Source organism: Clarias gariepinus, chromosome 21 (genome assembly GCF_024256425.1).
Source record: "Clarias gariepinus isolate MV-2021 ecotype Netherlands chromosome 21, CGAR_prim_01v2, whole genome shotgun sequence".
In the NCBI taxonomy this organism is placed as follows: domain Eukaryota; kingdom Metazoa; phylum Chordata; class Actinopteri; order Siluriformes; family Clariidae; genus Clarias; species Clarias gariepinus.
The window spans coordinates 10,016,646-10,043,721 of record NC_071120.1 but is presented as its reverse complement, the minus strand read 5'-3'; the positions used below and the strand labels follow the sequence as shown (position 1 = coordinate 10,043,721).

The 27,076-nt window shown below is 38.1% G+C and overlaps 1 protein-coding gene across 1 annotated transcript; it reads right to left on the bottom strand.

The window, feature by feature from the left end:
• Positions 1-535: 535 nt before the first annotated feature.
• Positions 536-27,076, bottom strand: rorb (RAR-related orphan receptor B). The gene is made up of 10 exons (XM_053481037.1): positions 26,939-27,076; positions 10,768-10,853; positions 9,855-9,996; positions 8,579-8,968; positions 6,910-7,031; positions 3,330-3,462; positions 3,030-3,137; positions 2,824-2,934; positions 2,277-2,389; positions 536-982 (listed from the first exon to the last, which is right to left on the bottom strand). The coding sequence occupies exons 1-10, from the start codon at positions 26,943-26,945 to the stop codon at positions 824-826; spliced, it is 1,371 nt and encodes a 456-aa protein (XP_053337012.1). The 5' UTR covers positions 26,946-27,076; the 3' UTR covers positions 536-823.

Below are 27,076 nucleotides of genomic sequence, written 5' to 3'. Positions count from 1 at the left end.
TCTTGCTAAATGAATAGTGCTTGTAGATATTATTGCAGCGTCGACTGACGTCATGATGATTTACCGTAAGCATTTATAAAATATATATCTCTCTATTTTGTATTATGGAAAAAGATTAGTAATCAATTATTGTTCTTCTTTTAGAAAATCATTTACATTTCCATCATTTCCGAAGATTGGTGTAGCGTCTATACATATCTACATGGCCCAGACAAGGCTTTTTTTTTTTTTTTTTTAAATGTACTCAAAATGACATTGCTTCTAGTATAATTTTACACATTTCTCTCAAATTATGTACACATTAAACTACAAAAACAACAAAAAAAGAAATTTACACGAAGTACCGGCCTGTTGGGTTTCCGCTTATAAATTATGACTAGAATATGAACAGAACATGATTTAATACTGGAATATATCAGAACTAGGAAATTATTATGTGATCCTCTTTTTTCTGACCCTTGTCCTCTTTTACATATCATGTTTCTAAAAAAAAAATAATATTAATCAAACAAACTTACCCAAATAAACAACAGCTTATTAAATGATTGCTCTAAAGTCTGTACATTTCTGGTCAGATCCTCACTAACAGGTGCGTATATACATTCTTTTGACTGGATCGGTGAAACTGAAGTCGAATGGTTGAAGTGCTGGACATTCTGAAGTTCTACCACTATTTCCGTTGCCTCAGATTGCTGTACGCCAACATCGCCGCGTTGTCAAGGTGACCCACTTGGCTCCGCCTCTTCTGCCTCAGTGACTCAGCCCCCTGGAACTTCTCCCATCGTGCTCGTTTCCCTTCATTTATTTATTTTTTAAACCTTTATCACTTAGACATGACACTGGCTGCATCAGGATTGAAAAGCTCCTTGTAAAGTGGAGGGAAAAGCATGTTAACTGTTTCAGGGTGTAACTGCTGGAAAGCTTGAAGCTCCTCCGCATGCAGGGTGCACAAGGCCGCTAGCGTAGGGATTCGACCAATCAGCTGCAAAGAAGGGACATCATTATAGCAAACTGCTTTCACAACAAGATGTACGGCAATGCTAACAGCAGACATAATAAAAACAAGTAGTTTGCTTTGAAGCAGTAATAAATCTAGTTATTATTTTAAGTTAACTTATTTTATTATTTACCTTTTTATTTATTGGGTTTATTTTTACTAATTGCTAATATTAATGTTTATATAATACGGCTAATTAATTCTGGAGCTAGTTTAACTTGTATGATATATTAAACAATCCGGGATTGCAAATATACTGTAGTTCAGAAGAACATTCCTAATCCCGGTTTCTATACACAGTACATTTATATAGTAGACTAGTTGTGCACAAATTTAATTACACACTCATAAGCAGGTTTGAAAAATGTAAAACACCATCTGTTGAATTTTGGAATGAACTAAAACTTTTAGGTGTTAAAGTGCACAGAATGAAGATGTAAGATTGCGTTTATTAAGATGAACTTTTGCATTATGTATTAAAAAATGCACAGTGCCATCTGTTGAATTGATTCTGAGATAAAGTAATGATTTTTTCAAGGTTGATTTATTTTTATAATATAAGGTCGATACTTGTTTTTTGTGATTGAACACCTGACAGCGCGAGTGTTTCAATAGGAGTTCAGAGCACGCTAAACTGAACAAGTGTTCTTTTGGTGTAAGCTAGTAGCTAAGTTTACATGGACAATATTTCTTCAGTCCAACTGAAATCGATCTGATTAGAGATTGTTGATAACTTTGAGGACACTGATCTGATAAGTGTTTGCATTCTCGAAGAACTGAATAAGAATACAACTTTCTTGACATGTGCAAAGTGGTTTTGACCGACCTTCTGCATTACGACTGCTTTACACTTTACTGTGTAAGAATTGCTGAGACGATTATCCTCTGTGTAAGGTTTTATAATATGATGCAATCTTTCCCATGCCTCTATGCCTTTAAAGCAACCTCCTCATTCTGCTTCCTGATTCATTATGTGGTAACTCTTCCTATAGTCTATGTTCAGACAAATATACATACAAACGGCTCGTGTCTGCTGGAACACTTGTGCCTGTTAATTCTTATTAGGTTAGACTGTTCTGACTGAGGTGTTTACATGATACATTTTAATTTTCCATGGGACTGTTACTTCCATGCTTACTAGAATATTACTGTCCATGTAAACACACCTACAGTACTGATTCTCAAACCACTGGCTGGGACAGAGCAAAAATGTAAAAGAATTTGCTTTTTTTAAAACCGTCAGCGATCCGAAATAGTGGAGGATTTAAGAGAGTGGTACCTTAGTCAGTGCGTCTTCATCCATGTGATTCTTCTGCATAATGTGCTGGAGGGCCAAATAGATTTTCTCCTGAAGCTTCTGGACTTTCCTCGGTTCCATTAGCCAAGGCCGATCTAAGGAAACACCCCGAATTTTTGTTATTCCTTAACTTTCTCTTTCCAGGTATTTAAATATTTCTATATTAAATCATCAATCAAGCCGGGATTAGGTATCCAGCAATTATCTCAATCCCTGGAACACTGGAAGTGAGGCTAGAAAATCAGAGAACCAGGAGAAAACACAGACAGTCCTGAGTTCTGGGTTAAACCTGAGTTTCTGGAGCCGTCAGCCTTATAACCAAGGCACCTTTTAAGTTTTATCCACTTACAGTAGAGCTTTGCTTAAGAAATTCCTAAATCAGTGAAAAATTTTAAGACAGTTAAAATCCACACCATCCCCGGCGCCATCATTATGCGCTTAATTTCGGCAAATCTGACATGGTTTAGACATTCTTCCATTCTGAGACGACCTCAGTATCTTCTCCAAACCTTTGAGCATTCAGACTGACCTGTGGAGATGAGAACGGCTGCGGAGAACAGTGCGATCTCCTCTTCCGTTAGCTGCAGAGAGCACAGACTCTTGGCGAAGTCGAACATGGCGCTGACGAGATCATCACAGCCTAAAGAGGAAAGAAATGCAAACGCTCAACTGAGACGCATGCAGACTATAAAAAAAATATAGATATGATGGTTAAATGAAAGAAAATATACGTACCAAGTGCCTTGAATATCTGAATGCCACCGTATTTACCCTCGAACAGAACCGTGTTGTTGAGAGGGTTAAACGCTCTGCACATTCTTACCAACACCACCTCCAGACAACCTGAAAGAGACACAGCGTATAGTTTAATACTCAGTAATATCACTTCACATCATTGTTGATACTGTTAATGTGTAGCGTATTGTAGTAGCACACATTTACAGACAACTGTAGCACTGCGTAAGTGATAGAAAAAGAGCTAAATGTGTATTTTATTCGAAATCCAATAATACGTTTGATGGGGAAAGTTCAGACCTGATTTGAGCAGCAGTATCTGGTCGTTCTGACAAAGTTCCATGAAGCCGGTGATGTGCTTGGCGAACTCCACCACGTACTGAATGGCATGAGTGATCTGAATTGCACACTGTTGCCACAGCGCCTCCCGTGACTGCAAACACACACACGGATATACACAAAGCCTTGTTTATGATCTGTGATCTAAGTCCTAAAGTCAAGGCATCAGCTCTGTGATTCCCTTTAATAAAGCTTTATAAAATATACTTTAAAGAATCACGTAAATAAAAATACATCTAATTAAAAATCGATATTTTTTTTTAATGAACAAAATCATTGGCAGTTGGCTGGGGGATAAGAAAAATAAAACATTTTTTATACTATTCAGCAATGGTAACTCGGTCCCTGATTATTTTTCCTACAACAGCATGCATGCAAGTGTGTTATCATATGTCAGGGATAACCTCTGGAGGGCGTTCATCGCTCATGAACTGTGTCTCATGTTTTGGGTTGGGACTTCACTTCCTAGTGAGCTTTGCATTGGTGGGTCAATTTCTTTGCAGTGACCTGAATCCAGTTTAGTCGAATTATGAAGTGTGTAAACAGGCCTGTTCTTGGAAGTGTCTCATATCTGTTTTGGTTAGTGCTGTTAAGTATTACTGTTTGGTTTATCGCCATCTTGTTTATTGACGGCGATAAACGGCGATAAACCTGTTGGATTTAGTTAGTACTGTTATTTGGTTTGGATCATCCTTGTTTATAGTTATGTTATTGTGTTGGTTTATTTTTTATTATTATTATTTTTACCATTTAAAGCTTTAAAATCTGCAATTACATAGTGACTTCTGCAACCCTCTCCTGACATTGTATAAGCAGTGTTAAATATATATATAAAAAAAAATACATTACAAAAACTTAACATTACTGTACATTACCTCAATATGACATTTACAGAACAATATATTTCTGAGCAGTTATAATGGAGATAGCATGTACATTACATTAGGAGAGACTCGGAGAGAAATTTAATATTTAAACTTATATCAATTAGGTTTTCTTTAGCTGTAAACACACTCAGGGCCTTGATTCATATAAATTACATGTCAATGGTGAATACTTTTTCATTACTTTAAACTGTACAGATTAACTTTAAATGAGCAGGAAAAAAAATAGCTTGGTGCACCACTGAAAACTGCAACACATGGAAAAGTTTTCTCTTTATCGCATATCCAGAAGACAAATCAAAAAATGCAAATGTCAGCAAAGTGCACAATCTTTCTGTCTACTGAATCTTTATAAACACTGTTTCGAAGGGCTGCAGGATAATTAACAAAAATCCATTTCATACAGAAACATGAGAAGAGCTTGGGATATGTCTCCTGCCTTTTTCTTCCTCATTCTTTCAGTAACAGAGAGGAAACAGCTTGTAGGTTTGTAAACCATGTGTACTATCACATACAGTAAGGAGAAGAGATTGTGTACAAGGTGTGCCAGAACATATAGTGCATCTCAAAAATGTTAAGTTAAATAAAAAAATAGAAATCATATATTCTAGATTCACAAAATATCAAATTGAATATTTTGAGCCTTTTATGTTTTAATTTCAATGATTACGGCTTACCAGTTTTGGTAGCCAAAGACCAAGGCCAAGGCCACTGCTTTTCGACCACCAAGCAATTGCCAATACTGTCTTCTCAATGTTAGAAATGAGATTGTGATCCAAGTTGAGGTAGATCAGGGTCATGTGTGAGGGTAAATTGGAGCAAGATATTGACAGATGAGTGTGGCATCAGCAGTAATGAAGACATTGTATCAATCTATTGTAGAGAAGAGAGAGCTGAGTTAAAAGGTAAAGCTCATAATATACCGCTCAATCTATCTCCCAAACCTTACATATGGCCACAAGCTCTGGGTAGTGACAGAGATATTTAGCTTGCGGATACAAGTGGCAGATATGAGCTTCCTCCTTACGGTGCCTGGGCTCAACCTGAGAGGTAAGGAGACGAGCTCAGTCATCTGGGTGGAGATTAAAGTAGAGCCGCTGCTCCTCTATGGCAAGGAGCAAGCAGAGGTGGTTCGGACATCTGAAAAGTATGCACCCTGGATTCCCACCTACTGTACGGAAGCATTTCAGGGATGGCCGATGAGGAGAAGGCCCTGGGATAGACCCAGGACTAGAGGTGTGTGCCTTGGTATCGTGATGCATGACCGGAAGGAGGTGGAGAGAGGGATGTCTGGGCATATCTACTCAGACTGCTGACACTGCGACCTGTTCAGTACACGCAACCACAATCATGTGGAAGACAGTTAGCTAAAAGACAGTCATTGACACTGTGACTGTGACATATGACCACAAGGAGGGTAAGCCACAGAAGGTCACAGTTGAAAGGGCTGGATGTTCACAGAGTGTTGCATCAAAGCATACTCATGGAACATTGCCTGGAAGTGAAAAGTGTGGACTGTCAAGCAAAGTCGATCCAAGAACTTGGTGGTGCTTCGAATGGAGTGAAGCGAGGCTGGAGCCAGTGCATCAAAAGCCACCACACGCAGATGTCAGACTGCTCCAACTATTGGATTCCTAATATCAAGCCACACCAAAGTTCAGATCAGAAGTTTTTACTTTTCAAATATAATAAAATGCAGTATTTGATTTAATTCGCAGTATTTGATTTGGGAATCAAGGTCCCAGAGTCTGTAGGAAGACTGAAGAGACACAGAATCCAAGTTACTTGAACTCTAGTGTGACGTTTTGACAGTTTTGACATTGAACTCCAGTGTGTCACTAATGATTTGTGCTGCCATGTCATTTGCTGTTGTTGTTCCACTGTGTTTTATTAAGTCCAAAGTTGATGCAGTCATCCACCCAGAGATTTTAGAGCATTCTCCATTTTTCTGTTAGCTGACCTTGATATTGCTGTGCTTGACCGCACTGAACACCACAGATTGCCACTATGTGGTAAAGTGAAGAGGAAGATGAGAAACACCCGAAACAACAATACAGGCTGTCAAAGCAACCTGGTCTGACAGGCTGGTCCAACACAGGCTGATCACCTCTGAGCCTCAACCAAGTGTTGTCTGCATATATTAACATAATTGTCAGAATTTGTACATTTCTATATTGTAAAGCCTTTGTTTGAGTAATCTTAGGAAATATTGTTAATATTTGATATTTTCATAAGTTGTAAGTTGTGTAATCATTGAAATGAAAAAAAAAAGGCTTGAAATATTTTACTTTATATGTAATAAATCTAGAATATGAGTTTATGGTTTCATTATATTTTTATTTTTTTGAGATGCACTGTACTTATGTACTTAAATGTATAATACAGATAGCTTGTCATGTTCTGGAGAATCTGATAACTGATCAATAAACATCTCCATAGAGAAATAGTCCTCAGTATAAGAGGACAGGAATGAACAGTGCACTATGTCACTAAAACTATGAAGATCCTATGATGTGTTTTTACTATTCGGATATTACCAAACATACTGTAACAACGCCTGTTATACTCACACTGATCTAGAGGTGAGTAGGCAAAGGAGGTTGCGGTTTTACCGTATAAGATGAGCAAAAATATAGAATAAATAAAACTATCCTCACCTTGCTTTGGTAGATCTTGACCTCCTCATATGAGTGTGTTTGCCAGGACAGCTGTTGTAGCTCTTCACCTGTGTACTGGCACGTCTCCAAATGCGACTTTATTATATTCTGTGCAATTCGGTCTGGAGAAAAGGCAAGAAAGATCAGCATGCACTTATACTGTAGTTTGAGGTTACTGAAGACAGATATAATCACGAAGAAGCATCGCAGAAATCCGGGCATGGATGTAGGTTTAAATCCCTAACGAACAACAACCCAGAGGGGACAATGTCAAGGAAAAACTCTTTAGGACAAAATGAGGAGGAATTCTTGAGAGATGAGCACAGGCAAGGTCAGGACATCAGCAGACCAAATTATTTATTTGACCACAAACATATGGGCCAGTCGTGCAATTATATACAAACAATACTTCTGCTTTATAGAGCGTTAGATTATAAAAGCAGTCTAAAGAACGTTTAAATTGCTTTGCATTGAAAATGTATGACTGTTTTGCCCCTGGCTCTGACTTAATAAAGTGTTTCCCTTTAAAACGACTCAATACCACATGCAAAAAACACTACAATCTGATTTACACATTTAGCACATTAGCTAAACAGCATGTATTGTCTGTTTAGCATCTTTGCCTTGATGCAATTCGGATGTCCTTTCCAAAATGAAGAAAATACATAATGCAAGATGTAAACTAATAGGGCTAAAAGGCATGTATTACAGTAAATCCGGTTGAGTTTGTTCGGGTTTGTTTTTACAGTAAAGGGCACATACTATTGCAGTAAGTCTTACTAACAAGAACATTTATTTTAAGTATTTCCTAAACAATTCAGAAAACGTTGAATCTATACAATTATCTTATTAAACATAATGCCCACTCATGTTCTCAGTTTTTATTTGTGTCTATATCATCTTAAATAGTTTTTCCATCTGACCCTCTTCAATAAGTATTAAATCTAAACTTAAGTTGGACTCCTTCCAGGAGTCTCCATGAGATCAAAACTATTTTTTAGAACTACAACAACTCATCTTTAAACTAGAGCTGTGATCCCTAGCTAGACTGTTAATTCAGTTTGATTCAATTAAAGCCTATTGTGATTTTCGCACTAATGCTTGCTGTTACCATCTAAACAGTTGTCTTCAGCATCTACATTTCTAACAGGCTTTGTAAACTAAAGAACTACTGAAGGTATGTAATAAACATTAAAATGCTACTTAACCATGTTTATTGTGCTGGTGATTATATACTGTAAATGTCATGTCTTTTACTTTCTTCTGCAGATTTTCTGCTCTACACTCCTTTCCAGTTGTTGGGGGTATTGAACCAACAACTGATAAAATCAAAAGTAAAGGAAGCCATGGTCTTGCAAAATGCGAGTATTTGCAGATGTTGCAAGCGTATTGTGTTTTCTGCAAAAGTTGTGGTATCTCAATTCATCAATTACATCTATCTTTTTTAGTTTGAACATTACTTGAATTCACCAATCATAAATAGCATAATGGTTTAAATCTCATAGCTCTAGTGAAGACGTTCCTATGCTATGTTGTAGACTTTAAACTATCTAGGTATTTAATGGATTTGCTCTAAGTGGCAACTTTTTAACCTAAGAAAAAAATCACTGTGATCTTCTTAAATTGGCTATGAATATTTAAATTATTTTGAAAAAGTGTCGTGTCTTACCAAGCTCCCCCATGGACACTCCAGGTGCTAGCTGACTGTCCTGGTACGAGTTGTAGGGGAAGAGGTCGGGCACAGGTGTCAGGTCATAGCCAGGCTCCTGTTTGATGGGCTTTATGCCTGCCATGTCCAGTCCGGACTGGTCTGGGCTCGGCTGGGTCGAGTCCATGCTGTAGTAGGTAGAGGCTGCACCGTTGGCATGCGTCTTGGCCATGTCAATGACATGTCCGTTGGTGTAGGCAGCACCCAGGTCGTGCCCGAGAGTGCTCAGACTGGACGAGTAAACGTCACCTGTCTGCTGTTGTCGCTGTTCCTGCAGCCGCTGCTGGTGCTTCTGGACCTCGGCATATAGCGAGTCACGCTGCTTTTTTGACATTCGGCCGAACTTTACAGCTGACAAGAATGAAACAGAGTAGTAAATATGAGTGCGAGAGAAAAACAAAAGCTGTACTCTCATTAGATCTGCCCTCTAATACGGGTAAAATGCATGAAAGTTGTAATTTAAAGAAGGGTACAACAGCTGGAAATTTCCAATGCAAAGCAGTTTCCACTTAGTACTGAGTACTAAGCCTAAACTATTAATCTTAGTCTTAAAACAGACGTGTGTTTGAAGTTAAGCTTTTATTTCTCAGATATACATTACTCCACACCACAATTCTTGCCTTGTACATCCCAGCTTGGGGGCTGGGGTCAGCCATGATACCATGCTCCTGGAGCAGACAGCGTTAAGGGCCTCGCTCAAGGACCAACAGTTGGTGGAGCTGGCGATTGAACCACCGACCGACTGTTCAGTAACTCAGAATCTTAACCCTTTACTAAAAACTTTATTTATACATCTATTAAAACTGTTAATAATGATCTCTTCAGACAAAAATCTGTTATATCCACCCACAGGACTGCTATAGAGTGCTTTTACATAGGCAATATTTTGTATAGTCAATTGTTACATTTTGTGCTTTATGTTTAAAAAGAAAACAAGATTGGCACTATAGATCACTGTAGCAGGCAATTGTGGGGTGCGCTGACCTGAATCTGTATGAACCTGAAGACAACTTTTGAAGGATCAGAAGGAACAGCAGTTCATCAGAAACCCCACTGGTATGATTACAGTTATAATCTTAGCAGCAGAAAACAAATGGCACGTGCCCTATTTTTTTCCAGAGAGCTAATACTGTTGCATTTTTTTAAATGATAAATAGTGTGTTTTATTATTACCTAATTACCACTGCCTAAATTTTATTAGTATCAATAGAAACAGAGACAGAAGCGACTGCCTTACCGTCGCGTGACATGCCCAGAGCGAGACACTTTTGCAGGCGGCAGTGCTGGCAGCGGTTGCGGTTGGTTCTGTCGATCAGGCAGTTGCGCTGCCGAGGGCACGAGTAAGAAGCGTTGTTCTGTTGACTTCTCCTGAAAAAACCCTGAGGTGCAACACAAGACAATATACAAATAAATAAACTTTTAACCCTGACTTAAGAGCATTTTTAAGCGATGCGATTGAGATAAATGACGTTCCGTCTGGCTACGTATGAAGGCAGCGCCATTGCGAGTCAGATTTAACAGGGCTAATATTAATATTAACCAATTAGGGTGCAAAATATGAACTTTTACACTTGTAAGATCAGTGGACACATTATTAAGAACTCCTGCCCGTTCAAGCAATGCTCCAATCATATGGCAGAAGCACAATGCATAAAATCGTGCAGTTTCTGTAAGTCTGTGCCAACTTTAGTCTCAGATCCCTGACCAGAGTGGACCCTGATGTGGTTGTTTGCTGCTGGAGCTAACCCACCTCAAGGTTTGTTTGGCTCTGTTCACCACAGTTGTAGAAAGTGATCATTTAAATTTCTCTTCACTCAAACCTGGCCTTTGTATCATTAGATTTCTCTCATCAACAATCCTTAAATCACCACAAACACCAGTAACCATGGCTTGGTCTGCAGGATTCAGTGTGCTAATATTACATGACTGGATAACTCTACAAATGAGCAGGTAATCAGGTGTACCTAATATGAGGGCCAATCATAAAATTCGTATTATTGTATGAAAAAACTTTGCCTAAATGATATCTCTGGAAAGGAGTACGTTGGTGAACATTACATGCTCTAACTTTACATGCTCTAAACTAACAGCCCTTGATTATCAGACCAGGAGAAAACAGCTACCAGAGGAAAAAGTGATGCTTTTCTCACCTTACACCCTTCACATGTGATGACCCCATAATGGATCCCTGAGGACTTGTCTCCACAGATTTTGCATGGTATAACTTCAATTTGGGCTGCCGAGAGAAAGAGAGAGAAAGGAGAAGGTGAGAGATAGAAAGAGAGCGAGAGAGAGAGAGAGAGAGAGAGAATGTTATGCAATCGCTCTCGGTTAGATAAAGCCTGACATAATGAAGGGCCACTTCACACCCAAGACACTGCTTCTCTAATAATTTTGACACGGGTGGCCCTTTTCACAAAAGCTGTCGACATGAAGCCCGCTGCGAAGGAGAGAGAGGGTGAAAAGGTACCTTGCGTTTGCTACACATGTACGCCAACCTCTCCAGCACGCAGCAGGAACAGACTGTTCCGGGGGGAAAAAATACAGAAGGAAATACAAAATTCATCTCTTTGTTTGGTGCCGCGGTTGGCCGTCTTTGTTGAAAGAAACTGAACAAGAGAAACCTCTTCACTTGTTATGTAATGGAGTACAGTGGCTGATGAAAGACAGAACTAATTCAAAGACTGGAAAGACAATATTTTTAAGAACACTTATCCGATCTTGCTTAAAACTTATATACAGTATATATACAGTCATGTTCAAAATTAGTGCCCCCTCTTTTAATTCTGTTTTTTTTTTTTTTTTTTGTGGGTTAAAGACATAATAAAAATCTGATCATAGCGGTTCTCAATATTAAGCAAAGACAACCTCTGACAAACAACAACATAACTTTTTTCGTCATGCCATTATTTATAGGCTATAAATAATTCAATAGTTTGTAGATCCATACTTAGCAGCAATAACTTAAAGGAATCATTTTCTGTATGATCCTCACAACGTTGTTAAGGAATTGTGGCCCTTTATTATGCACAGCTCTCTTTAGATTGTGGTGAGGTCTGGACTTTATCTAGGCCATTTTAAAACCTCAATTCTTTTCTTTGGATTTACTGCTGTGCTCCAGATCATTGTCCTGTTGCGTGACCAAATTTTGACCAAGCTTTAGTTGTCGGACAGATGGCCTTACATTAGAAGCCCAAATCAACCCCCCTTCACTGAAATGCTGAAATGTTCTTTTTTTTTTTTTTTCTTCCCTTAAACATCACGGTGGACATTAAGGCCAAGCAACTCCACTTTGATCTCATTTGTCTGACACATTTTTGCCAACCTCAGTCATGCTTCCGTGTTCTTTTTAAACAAAAGAGATTTCTTTTGCCAAACTTATTAATCAAACCATACAGTACTTGTTCAGTCTTCTTCTAATTGTGCTGTCATGCTTAGTGATGCCTTTAGGGTCTGAGATGTAGCTCTTGGGTATTTTTTTATTTTGATTTTTTTGAGCATTGCTCATTTGAGTCTTGAATGCTTTCCACTTGTGAAAAATCTTTCAAACAACGATCTTTAAATTGTTTGGAAATAGTTTTATAATCTGTTCCAGGTTGATGTGCAGCAACAACTGCTTCTCTAAGACCACTGCTTTCGTCTTTCCCTCTTGGCATTGTGTTGCTCACCTGCACTGCACGCCTGCTGTAGACCAATTAATCAAGGCCTAATGATTAGCAGCAACTGGCCCACTTAAATCCTGCCGGCGCTGTAAGGCGATACTTGGTATTGCTCACATGATTAGAAAAACAAAAACAAAAACATTTTTCTTAAATAAATAAATGGCACAGTGAAAAAAAACATATAGGTTGGGTATGCTGAGGTTTTATTTGCCTTATTCTAAGCCTCACTATAATTAGTTGTTTTGACTTGTTTTTACACCAAAACACACAGAATGAAAAGAGGAGTAATATTTTAACAGGATTGTATAAGCATCCAGAAATTTCTTGTATTATAACTTTCATGATTTGTTAACCGACTTTCATGATTTTTTCACCAAGATTTGTTAATTGAGCATTTGAGCTTTAGATTGCAGAGCAATCCCTGGATATTCTTCTTTATAATTACCTACTGTAGTAACAGTGGAACTCTAGGTTGCATTTTGCCGTAGCATGTTGTCCAGGACCCTGAAGGAGCAACGCCGTACAACAAACATATTACACCACCACCAGCACCATGTTATACTATTGTATATTGCTCCTTTACTTTTTCGACAAACCCATGTTTTTTAAAAATCATCATCAGTCCATAGCAGACTATTTTCAAAGACAAAAGTCTAGCCTTTGAGCTCCTCTATACTGTATTAGCATTGGGTTTTCCTCTGCAGCGATGGTGGACTCATAGCTCGTAGCGAGGCCTGCAGTCCCTCACATGTTTATCCGAGTTCTCTGACTTCCAGGACAAATCATCTCTGTGCCACTGCACAAATTTTGGTAGCCTGACAACATTTTCTCTACTTTTTTTTTTTAGCTTGGTGTAGTTTGTTGGAACCCGCTAGCCTTAGCAAAGGCTTTGTAGCTGTTTGCCAACTGATATATTTCAATAACCTTCTTTCTCATGTCTTCTGGGACGATTATCTTTTTATTTTTGGCATAAAGTGCAGTTTGGTAAGAACTTCAAACTTCTGGTAAGGGTCTAGCCTAAATTATGTTTAGATTCAAAAGGACTGGCAAAAAGCAAGCTTGTGCATGTCTAGTCTAATTGACTGACCGATTACTTTAGTAACTACGAGGTTATTTAATTCTTTACACAAGGCTTATTAAACTTGTTTTGTTTCTCATTTTTTCCAATTTAAACAATTTAAAGTTTATTTGTGTTTATTTGGGTTGTCATTATCTTATATCAAATTTGTAAAATTGGCAGTTGATACGGAATTGTGCAATAGAGCCATGCTTCTGCTAATTGGCTAATGTACTGTTTTTTAATTGGGAAATGATAATAGTAGCTAATACATCAAGAACGGAAGGTAAAATTAAAACTTTATAGCAATTAATCACAATATGTCCTATGAAGGAACATGTTTAATAGTAAAATTAAATGTTTTTATTCATATCAGAGAGAGAAATATTAAAAACTATAGTTTAAGCCTAATTAAGGCTACAGGACAGGCTCTCTTGCAGTGACAATGAGATCCACAATCCGAACTTGCGTTCCTTATATGAGACAAAAAAAATGGAAATTGAAATGAGGAGGAAAGAAGGAACGGAGCAAGACAGGAGAAGGAGATGAGCGAGATAGAGAGAGTTTGCATGCTGAGGCTGCACACTTACTATAAAGAGATTAGCAATCTGTTCTAATCCTAAATCATTTCTACACACATTGGTCTGTGCAGGCTTATCTGAAGCAGAAACTCTCAATTAATTTCTCTGCACATTTTACTGCACCACCGAATGTAAAAAAATAAAATAAAATAAATAAATAAATAACATAACAGGCTATGGAACGTTAGACATTGAGTTAGCTGCATTAGTTTCTGCTGAGCCATAAAGTACGCCTCATGTACACGCTTTCCTCTTACAGATCACATTAACTTTGCATAGCTTAACTTAAAGGGAAGAAACGACTGAATATGAAATTACCTTGAGTATAGAAATCTAAAACAAAACTGATGAAGTCACTTCACTTACCGACGACATCCGATTTCATTTTGTTCCTAAAGCACCGCAGACACACACGTGCACTGTGTGCGTCAGCGCATGGATGTGCCTGATCATCTGTAAATACATTCTCAAAGAAGCTTGTGTGTGTGAGTGTGTGTGTGTACATGTGTGGTTTCTAAAGGCTAAAGATACTTATGCATATTTATTCTGCAATGTACAACTCCCATGGATATATGTATTATATATAGATGTGCATGAAATGTATTTTAAAGTTTTAGTTTTTTGTTTTTTTTTAAAAAAGGGGGGGGGGGTGCTTTGTGCTCATTGCTGCCCCTAAGTAAGTGCTCAACCAAACACACTCAACAACTGTGAGGTTGTAAAACCACTGAAGTTATTAAATGATATTTGCATAAGCATTGGTGTAAGATTTATTTTGTGCTCCTGCTGTTTTCCACAATCCAAACAAAAATTTAACTTAGCAAAAACTTTGGTACTCATGATTTAATCTGATACTGTGCAATTGGCTGGTACTGTAGGTAAGACCATGTTTTTTAATTCACAACAAGTACAAGACCAGGACTAGCCTAGACCAAGGTACCATAAGTTCAAGGCTTAAAGGCTAAAACCAGGACTAGCCAAGACAGAATCAAAACCAAGTCTTGAAGGGGTCAAAGCCAAAACAAGGACTAGCCGACACCAAGTAACAGGCAAGTCTTTAGAGTTAAAAGGCCAAGATTGAGTCAAGGGCGATCCTTAAAAGGGTTTAATGCCAAGACTAGCCAGTGAGTCAAGGCTAAGTCGTGAAGGGATCAAAGCCAGGACCAGGACTAGCTGAGACCAAGACAAGGACAAGTCCTTTAAGGGTCAATCAGGGTTCTAAATAAATATGGAAATGCAGTGCTTTAGTGATTCCTAGAGTCAATGAGTTTTGTGAACAGCGATTATAACTGTGGTTTTGTTTACAAAACTGAATCAAACTGTCTAATTTAAAAAAGGATCATTTCCACAGGACAAACTCATCAACACGCAGATGTCAGTTATGTCCAGCTGTCTGCCATCAAGAAACGCTGGCCAATTTCGCCTCGCACCAGAGCCAAACTGGGTCAAACAGTGTAACTGCATGGAGAGGACACACACAGACTCATAAAATGCTGCGGTGTTGTGTAAAATTATGTCAAGTCCAAACTGTCCATAAAACGCAGACCTTGGTCTATTTTTGTCCTCTTGAAAGCAGGACAGCCAGGTGTGGGTCAGAGTTCAGTGATGATGTAATCTTTCTTTATAGTATGACCAAATGAGTTTGAAAAACAAAGAAACTGCCATTTTGTTTAACTTTGAAATCGGTTTGTAAGATGAATGTGATATTGGGATGCTGAAGAGCACGAAGACACTCTTAAGGGTGTGTGTGTGTGTGTGTGTGTGTGTGTGTGTGTGTGTGTGCGTGTGAGTGTGTGTGTGTTAGAATGGCCAGAGGCTCTACATGCGTAGGCCTGTCATAAAAAATAAGGAGATGTCCGTGTCTGTGCCTCCGTTGCCAGGACGACCAGCGCCTCCCTGGGGTTTGTGGGTAGGAGGCGCGTATAGTTGCCCTGTCACTGCGATCATCCATGCCACCGTCACGTTCAGGCAGGATATGATGTCAGTATGACCGTCCCAGTCTACAGAATGTTTTATCAGTATGGCTTATATCTGATAGATATCATTTATAATACAAATTAAATTCAGCATCGTTATATATAACTTCATTTGTTAACTGATTTATTTTCACCCTCCTACTACAGTATATACATCAGTATTTATAGTTTTTTTTTGACCATATCTATCATATTAACACATATGTTAGTTTAAATCCACTAAGAGAAAGTGCCACAAAATCAAGCGACCTTGCCGAATGCTGGTGTGTATAAAAGGCGCGTCTGTATGCGCTAAGGCCTATTAGCCACGAGGGCTTCTTTATCTTTAGATTATGTAAGGCAGGGAATGCAGCGCTGGCGATTCCATGCTTAATTCAGCTTAGCCGAGGACAGATGACACTGTAATGCCTGTGCTTCTGCTAGCCTAGCTGCTAGCATGTAGGCTAAATGCCATCGGTCCACTGAACCACGCTGCTTTAGCATACTGCAGTTTAGTGTGGACGTGGTACAGGTCAACTCAAACACACACAAACGCACACAATAAAAGAGTTAAAATGAAATGTAAAAATGAAATGTAAAAATGTCTAAATTGTTATCCTAATAAATGGTCCATTAATAATAGTCCATTAATAATAATCGTTATCATTATAAGCATTCCTAGAAAAATGTATTTAACCTATGCAAAAAGAACATTTTTTAAAAAGTTTTTAAAGTTAAAATATATAAAAGTTGAAAGATATATAATAAAGCTTGAGGTTAATTTCTGAGAAATATTTATGAGCTTACTTCCAGTGTTGTGTTATTTGGCTTTTTGCCTGTTGACATGCTAAAGCTGTGTATGAATATTCTAATCAGAGATTTGCACTGTGGAGGCGAGCGATTATTTACACTACAGTATATGCAGCTCACTACATGAGGTATGTTGCTGGTTAGAGGTTTTTTTGAGATGAGGTTTTTCAATAACAGCTTTAAAAGGGATACTGGTACATCTGATATGTTGTGATGGAACCCTGTCCCTGATTGCAAGGTGTGTACTGTGAAAATTCTTGCGTCTTCCCGCAAAAGACATCTTAAAATGATAAAATATTTTACTTAGACCATGAGATTGGCCAAGGTGACTGGTCAGAGCAGTAGCCCTAATCAGGTTATTGAGTGCAGTAAAAATACAAGGTGTTAGGAAACTGCAAAAGACTTTATCTGATGGATGGATGGACGGATATTTTATTGAACCCGAAGAAAATCCGGTAAAAAAATGTTTGGTAGCATGGACAAGTAGTGTGGACAAGGATGCATCAGGACATTAAGAATACGATTCAATGATTTGTTGCATGTACAGTACCTTATAGCACAATGAAATTATTATTTTTTTGTATACCCCAGTTAGGAATTAAGAGTCAGAGAGCAGGGTTAGCCAGGATACATCGCTCCTGGGGCAAATAGGGTTAAGGGCCTTGCTCGAGGGCTCAACAGAGGCAGCTTGTTGATTCTTTTTGGGTTCCAATCAGTAAGCCAGGAACCAGGAAATACATAAAACTAAATTCAACACACCTCTAATAGTTTTACAGTCAATAATGTGTATAATTTGTAAAGAAATAAGTATTTAAAGGTTTTGTCATTTTTTTTATAGTAAACGAAAAAAGTTCAGTCTAATTTATGTAAATGCCTTACAGATTGCTCCTATTTTATTATTATTATTATTATTATTATTATTTAAATCTTGCTTAACATTTGTAAAGAAGTGCATCATGTGTGCCAGGTGTGGATGTTGTTAGGATTGCAAAAACCATGTCAAACTGTCTAAAGTAGTACGCACTGACTGATCGGTGCTTGTAAAAATATGACCAAGAGGCCACAGATTGGACTGGCATGTGGCGCTCATCTATGTTTAAGAACTTTTGCCTTCGGGTAGGCTCCAAAGACACATGCTTGGAGCAGTCAGATATGGACGATAGATCTTCAGGCATTACCAGTAATAAGATTATAAGCATGGCGAAACCCATGAGGCATTCAGGCTGCTCCAAACATTGCAGATTGTGGTTTGTATAGAACTACAGAACGGCCTAAAAGGGAACACAAATTACAAGATTTAACCCAATTTATATTTTACTCTCACAGCTGTGAACTGACGTTTTCCCACAGACGTCTGAATTGTTCAGCATGATAGCCATCACATAGATAGTGCAGCCATCTATTGGCCAGTCCTGATACCGGTATCGAATATCCTAACTAGAGATAGAGATAGTTTGTATCTTTACTAGAGATAGAAAATCTAGCCCTCGGGAGAGTCGGCCTCCGTGCAGGTTCTGGTAACTCTATGTAGAACTCTTGGAAAAAGGTTGACACCCTATAAACCACTTTGAGAAGATGTCACCCCAATAGTAATTTGTAGATCCACAAGCAGAGCAGGGGCTTGAGTCGGCCTGTATAACCCCGCGGTGGGAGACTGCCTGGAACTGTGGGAAACTGTTGGTGACGCTGAGGGCATTCCCTGGCTGGCCTGGTATCATCTGTTCCTGACTGTAGCACTGAGCTGGGAATGACTAATTCACTAAAATAACAGAAGGCTGTCTATGGCTGGAGTCCAGTATGTGACATACATATGCAAATATATTGGGCTCAGTACAGTTATTGTATGCTTTTGCTCTGCACATGGATGACAAAGATCCAAATTTCTTTCTTTAAGTGTAGCACATGTACTTCCTCTATGACATACACACTTCAATAACACACACACATACATTCATATTATATATAACGATATAAAGAACATATATTTTCATTTATTTTAACAATTATTAAATGATGGTTTATGATAATCTGATGATAAATACGTGAAGGAAAGTTCTTTCATCCATACTTTCTTCCTTCTTTCCTTCCTACCTCCATAAGTATTTAATTACTTACTTGCTTAAATACTTATTTATGTACCTACGTACTTTTATACATATTTGCTCACAAATGGACATTCTCACCCATGTACATTCTCATGAACTCACTTAAAATTCAAGCATAAAAAACATCTAACTTCAGACATGATCCAGTGAGAAACAGGTGCAGATGATGACAGATGATCAGGCTGGTTGCTTTATTATACGGGTACAACAGACGAGAGGGAAAATGAGGTAGCTGCTGAAGTTGTCACATAAACAACCAATTTTTAAATTGTATCTTTAGGTGCTTTAACATTAGTTCTTATTTATTTAATTCAATCTATATAAATTAATTTGACTTACTATGAAGAAATGAGGATCGAGCTGCCCCATGCTTACCACTATTAACATTTCCCGAGCAGGAGGTGAAGTGGACTGGACATTTAAGGACAAAATGGTTTAATAGTTTAAAAATCCTTTGTGAGGAAACAAGAGGATTTGTTTTGATATGTTTTCATTTTTATATATATTTTTTCTTAATTACCCTAAACAGCTAATGTGCAAGTGCAAACAGTGTATAATAAAATAAAATGTCTGAAGAAAATTGGGACTATGTGGTAAAAATTGCATGTACTGTACATTACAAATGCATGTGGATCACCTGCCATGTGATGTCTTGAGCTAGCTTTAGCATTTTTGCTAAGGTACGCATAAACCTCACAAAGCAAGCTGATACACTGTACACTGGATGATTGTATGTTGTCGAATCACAGCTGCCTATTAGAGGGTTACTAAAAAAAACCCACTTAATAGTAGATTAATTAATTTTAATCTGTGATGTTAAAGTTAGATTCTAAAGATAGTGTGTAAGTGTGTGTGTGTGTGTTGGGGGGGGGTGGCTTTAAACTATTTAAGTAGGTTAGTATGACACTTGCCTCAGGGTGGTACAACAGTGTCGTAACTCGCTGTTTGTGGAACAGCATCCTCTCCCTCTCTCTCACACACACACACACACACACACTCATTTGTAATTTGTGTATATGCAGTTTGCATTGTGTTCCCCTTCCATCTTCTTAACCCTTAAACATAACCTTCACCTTTGCACTTTACAAGAAATCGCAGGGTTTATATTCACTTATTCTTCTAATTATTTCAAAATAAAATTAGTCCTTGAAACAAACAAACAAAAACAACATCAAACTATCACCTATTCGAACTAATACGAGGCGTCACGCGTTTATTAATAAATGATACTCTACGTGACCTATTATCAAATCAAATGAAAAGAAATGTTTATCTTAGTGTGTAAATGTATCATGCAGTCAGAGCGACAGTCCTGTCTTCCGTCTTTTTAAACCGTCATAGAAATCTCTGAAGGACGCCTCCCGTTTTGTCCAAAATGAAGACGATGGCTGGCCTTCAGCTCCTGAGAGATTTCATCAGTCTCCTTGGAGAAATCGAGGCTCTTAAGTGGAACATGGGAACGGCCAGGGTTTAAAATATCTACAACGATGATCTCAATCACTTACCAACACGTGTCTAAACACCAGACATTTAAATTACATTTAGATAGAGTTTACACGCAAAGAGTGTGTTTTAATCTTAATGCTGGACTTTGAATCACTGACACGTAACAACATCTGTCAGAGACACACATCGTCCTGCAGCTGTATACAAACGTAATGAGGGTTACTGATGAATTAACTTTATCTTTCTCCTTTTTATTTTACTCTGATTAATTGCTTGACTGTCTCCCTTATTAATATAAACTGCCCAAGTTCTTTATTTCTTTAATTCTACCTTTTTAATTGTTTAGTTTTTCTTTTTTTTCTCTGCATGTTCCTTTCTTTGTTTTATTTGTTTATTTTTTTTGTCATCCCGCTTTGTTTCTATTTATTTCTCTTTCTTGTTTTTATTTACTTCTTCCTCTCTTTTAAATGCGTGTTTGTTTTTCTTTCTTCCTCCCTTTATGTATTTTTGTATTTACGTTCTCTCTCTCTGACTCTCTCTCATTTTTCCCTTTTCCTTCTTTTTTTATTTCTTTATGATGTATTTTTGTGTTTGTTTGTTCTCTTGCTCACTCTGTTTTTTCCTGTTTTTCGTTCTGTTGCTTCCCTTTTTTTCTTTCTTCTACCTCCCTTTTTTCCCTTTCTTATTTTCTTTCTATCTGTCTTCCTATATTACTTCAATTCTGTTGTGTTTCTTTTCTTTTTCCTACGCCGATTATTTGTCTGTTTTTGTCTTTTCCTTCTTTTCACCCATTCCACATCCCTCTCTTTTTTGCTTATTTCTCCCTGCCTTATTTCTTTATCTGTTTATTTGTTTGATTGTTTCATTTTTCCTCCTCTCTCTCTGTGTTCCCGTTCCTCTGTGATGTCATATTAAAGCTTTAGGTGTTAAACGTTACTGTTCGTTGCAGTCATCAGCTGAGAACGCACCTGAACAGGGACCCGGTTTTCTGAAAAGTGTGCAAATATTCGTGTGTGTGTGTGTGTGTGTGTGTGTGTGTGTGTATATGTGTGTGCTTCCTCTCCCAGGGCAGAATGTTAATAGCTCGCCTCGGGCCACAATTTGATTCAGGATAACGAGGTTTTTCCCCAAAGTGGCCCCATGAGCCTGACGCAAAACCATCACAGACATTTCTTCAGCCGTGAGCTCTCTCTCTCTCTCTCTCTCTCCCTCTCTCTCTCGCGTGCGCGCGCGCTTTCACACACACACTGGTCTTTCTTTACATTCTCTTCTATCTGACTTGTCCTCTCACAGCTTTGGCTCTTTTTCCCTTTCACACACATCCTTGTTCTACCTTAACACGCTTATCTAGCCAGCATTTCTCTAACATCTCTTTCTTCCTCCTCTCCCTAGGCCCCGCTTATCTATTCCTTTCTCTCCCATCGTTCACACCCTTCTTTGGAATCTTTTTACGGATCTCACTTTCACACTGACAAAAAAAGCAACACGCAAGCGGACACACACCCTGGCTGAAAGCTGTTCGTTTTCAGGCCCATCAGATTTTACACTGTTTATCGCACACTACAGGCAGGTAACTTCTTACTGAAAGCTGAAACTGACTTAGCCGCGGTGTTTGTATGTGTGTGTTCATCATGTGTGTGCTAGTGATCTGACATAATCATGGTGAGTAGTCAAAATACTGACAGGAGAGCGACGCTGATGGAGTAAGTCAGTGCACTTAACTGGAATCCCCTCCCCCGTTTAATTACCATAATGCTCACGGTGAAGCATGGTGGTAGTAGCATCAATCTGAAATTCATCCTTAGCCTTTCCTAACCGTGCACGTTTAAGTATCCACTGGCACAACACGAGATCACCATGCATGTCTACTTTCCTATGCACCCCCCCCCCCATTCACTTCATTCACATCTCCTCTTATGGCACTGCGGGAACTTTAGACCGCCGTGGAAACTATAGAGCACTCTGAGGTTAACGTGCAGCACAGGTATGCATTCTTCTGTATTCTTTCCAGAGCCTGAAACAACTCCCACAGGTGAAACCCATCCTCCCTGAGCATCTCGGGTAAACAATCGTGCATGTACAGCGCTATGTTAGCGGAGTACCCCCGCCTTAGAGCCTGGAGCTGCTGTGTTGCCTGTGCGCCTGGCTAGAAGTAGACGCGGACACGCTTTTTCTTTTAAAAACAGAGGGCAACACATGCACACATATGTACACAAAGAGAAAGAAATTAAGTCAGCTAATGTACTGTGAAAGTGCATTATTTGTTTTTCCTAATTTAGGAGTTGTCCCTCACGTTGTTGACTGGAGGCTGCTATGAAGGCAAGACAAGAGAATTCCTCAGAATTCAATGAGAATACACAATATAAAAAAATATTTAATATTTGATTCCTTACACAATGTTTTGTTGACTCTGAAGAAAAAGAGCAATAATAAATCTTTTAACTTCTAAACATTGTTGCTGATTGATCCTGATCATTCTGATTGAAGAAGTGGTCGTTATTTTATCATCAAATGAAGTTTTATTATTATGTTTCTGACTTTTAAACTTTTACACACAAAAGTGTAATGCATAAACAACGTCACGTTTCAGTATTTGTCGTGCAAATCTAAATTTAAATGAACAAAACATCGCTCAAAATGACAAGGACGTGTTTAGCTGATATTTTGCCCTCATTCACACGTCAACCTGACATAACATTAGAAACTGTAAACAACAACAACAACAAAACAAATCTGAGGCATAAACAGTTACACATACTATTCCTCTCCATACATCAGAAACATCTTAGTTTTTTAATAATTTGCTGACTTTCCCCATTGTATTACAAGATCACCAATCACAACAGTCTTCTTCCAAAACGCTGTCATGTCATTTTTTTTTTTAAGCCAAGGATTTACGATTCATCCTTTGCTACAGGAATACTCAAGTGCATTCCTCAACTTACTGAATATTTTTTTTAATTAGTTTCCTGTTCTGACCGTCTGTTCCAGGCTTTACGGTCTAGAACTAATCAGATTGTGTAAAAGGTGGTTGTGTTATGATGTGAGCACTAGTGGTTGTGGTGCCTAATGCCAACAACACTACTGTCGAGACCTTTTTTTTTTTTTTACACGCCCTACTACTACACACTAACACTACTACACACATTGTGACAGAATCTAGAGCAAGTGTAACACAGAATCGTAATTGTTTCTTTACCAAAATCGAGAAAAATTTCCCAACAAACTCACTGAAAGTGGGGTTCAGTTTAGGTTTTTGGTCTTTTTTATGGTGGAAACAGACAAAAATGGGGTGAAGGAGAGATTCTCACTCTAATCAGAACTGAAGCAAACTTTAGAGAAAGTAAAAACCTTGCTAATATATTTTCAATTATTTCCAAATCTCTCTCTCTTTCTCTCTCTGTTTCTCTAAAGAGAGAGAGTGTATAGGAATTACATCCTGGTGAAATAGAGAAAGGCTTCTGGAAGGCAACCAGGTCTCGGGTTACTAGATCGGATGCTTTGCTGGTGTACTTTTAATCAATCTGGCAATCAGAGAAAGCTTTTGATTCCTGTATAACATTGAAACATGTGAGCCTCCTACAACACATTCGGACGTGACTGGCAGGCAGAAGCTTTACGACTTACTAACAGGAGTTACTAGAGTCCAACGATACGTACGGTGGATGGTTAGAAGTCTAAAAGAGTCGAATGCTACAATGCGACATGCAGGCCATTCTAACTGTATCCTCATGTAAAACTCACAACATGATGAAATCCATCAGCAACAACATACTGTCATAAATCTCGCACAACACTTTGGCAGATTTCCACTAAATAATATCAAAATCTTTGTTTTTTTTTTCTAAAGACATGAGTTAAACTATAAGTTATAAACCATAACTTAATACAACAACCATTAATATTATGCACAAACCTTACCTAAACAAAGATTAAACGTCAGTGTGTGTCTAGTCACGTAACTCACACAAGCTAACATGCTTTTAAAACTTTATGGACTGCTGATATTTTTAATCACTGGGTTTAAAGCTGCATGTTCGTTTCAACTTATTATTAGGCTTAAAAATATTTAAGTTACAATGGAAAATAAAGGACAATGAAAATTCATTTGTAAAAATCATTAAGATATGCCTTTTATTGTTTTGATTTTTAAACTAATATAAAAATGACCAGTTCAATATTATATTGTATATACATGGTTATACCTGCTTTTACAAGGACAAAATCCCTGGGGCAAAAATAATTGCTGCCTCACGGACAATTAAGCACAATCTGTTCACATCCATATGTTAAAAAAGGGCATTCTGTAATAACTTGCATAAGTTTCCATAACTTTTTTTTATTATTCTTTTTGCACAAGAGGAAAGAAGGTTTAAACATATTTATACTTATCTATGACCTTATCTATGCCTAAAGAGTGCTACAGTCATTAATATAGAGCATGAAAAGAAGAAATAGTGGATTAATCAACGTTAGCACGTCACTGGCAAACATCTTCAAATTTATAAAGTCAAACAGATCCAGCTTTGTCTCTGTGATTAAAAATATATAGGCTATAGACACGTTGTTATTTTAAAATGATCAATAAAACAGTTATTGAGTTATTGTTATAGTCTTATTATTCTCAGTAAGCTGTATTGTTCATAGTCAATCAGGTGCGTTTATGATTTGTCCTTTTAGTGTGTATTTTTCACCTGGGAACTTAAAGTCCTCTAAAGATAGAAATATGCACTGTAAATCATTTGCACCACATTAACATTACTGTGTAAAAGATACACACCTCTGGGACAAGCTAACTTACAGTTTGGTAACCTTTTTTTGTTTTTTAACCATAACAGAAACTCAGAGTACGTCTAGCTTTTAATTTCCCTTCAACTTGCATTAGCAAATGTATTGATCCAGAAACAATGAAATAAGGAATAATACGTTCTTATATCTTATGTCACTTAATCACCCGGTAGCTGCGAGCAAAATAAATGCAGTTAGTGATGTGTGGACATGTGTCTCTTTCCGCAAGGCCCGGTAATGTGCATGACAACATACAAAACGCTTCATATATAGAGAGTTTGTTCTCTATATTAAAGAAGAAATTCCAAGTATAAAAGCCTCCAAATAATTGTAGGGGACAGAAAGTATGGAAAGGATAATAATAATAATAATCATTTTTAAAAAGGTGTAGGAAGGAAGCGTCCGACCGGAAGCTGCAGTGAGGGCTTTGGGCGCGAAGCGGCGCCTTGTGGACGACCTCAACATGTCAACACTGTTTTTCCACATTTCAGAGCAGTGTTTTTTTTTTTCTTCTTCTTCTTCTTCTCTTCCATAAATGTAAGTATGAATAATATCTGACATTGTTCCATTTTTCAGCCTATTTTCTCATAATTATACATCTGCCTTATTAACATGTCTGTTTGTATCTGTTCTCCATCAGTGCACTCTGTCAGTTTGGACAAAGGCTCAGTCAGCTAGCAACCGCTAACAGTTAGTTATTTCTCAGGCTTGGAAAGACATAAATAAGTAAAGACATTAGGACATAATGTAGCGGGGAAATAAGGAAAGTATGGGAGTAAACATGTATTAAACCTGAAAAAATATACTGTAAAATAAATACAATTGTACAACTACTACATGGAGCGGGCCGTGCCAGGAGCTGCACAGAGTCGAGATGATGAGCGTCAGAGAGCCAGATAGAGGTGGATGGACTGACTAGAGTACATTTAGTGAATGAATCAATAAATAAACATTTGTAGGAGGAAATGTTACAGCTTTCAATCACTGTGCAAACAAAAATAAATAAATTACACACATACATACTGTAGTGAGAGAGAAGTAAATCTGTTCAGTATTAAACCTAAAGCGTATAAACTCCTATATTAAATTAAAATAGGAAATATAATAAAATTACAGGTTGCCACAGAGTATATTTCGCAGCCAGACGTCTGTAAACACGGAAAAATAGGTGTCCGGTTGAATCAACACTGTTGAGTGCTTCTGTAAGCATAGTTTACAGGCGTACAGTATAATAAATACCATAACAGCACACAGTAGCTTAGTGGTTAGCACTGTCACCCCGCGCCTCGGGGTCTGTGTGCATCATGTTCTCCCTGCGCTTGGTGGGTTTTTCTCCGGGTTCTCCAGTTTTCTCCCACAGTCCAAAGACACCCAGTTTAGGCAAATTACCCGTAGAGTGTGAATGCACGTGTGAATAATGACCATTGTAAAAATGGGAATAAATACAGTGGTCACACAACCCAATTATAAGGAGAAAGTTCGAGCAAACACATTTAAACACAATAACTTTAGTGTCTGATGATGATCGTACAAACAGAAGCCAGTGTTGAGTTAACACTGTTGGAGTGCTGCAGTAAGCAAAGTGTACAGCAGTGTTACAGTATAATAAATACCATAACAGTACTAATGCAACAGTTAGGATGCCAAAGACAATGCACACAGTAATAATGAAGTTAACCATATAAATGAAAGGATTTATATATATTTTTTTAAACGTCAGTGTTCATATGCACTGCTGTTGTGAGTTTACAAAGCGTACACACACTACACTGTCCCACAGCGGCTGATACGAGAGAAAAACAAACATTGAGCAGATGAATCAGAGTCATGGTCCATATGAACCTGCTCCGTAATGAATTATGCATTAGCGCACACGAGCGCACACGCGCGCGCAGGCAGGCACGGAGTCCGAGTTCTTACCTCGCATAGTGGTGGCGACTCGCTCCCGGACGCGGCAGGCATGAAGAAACACACACGCACGCACTCATACACAAACACACTCACACTTAGGACACAAGTAACAACAGCAAGAAGGACAAAATCAAGATCCTCGGAGAG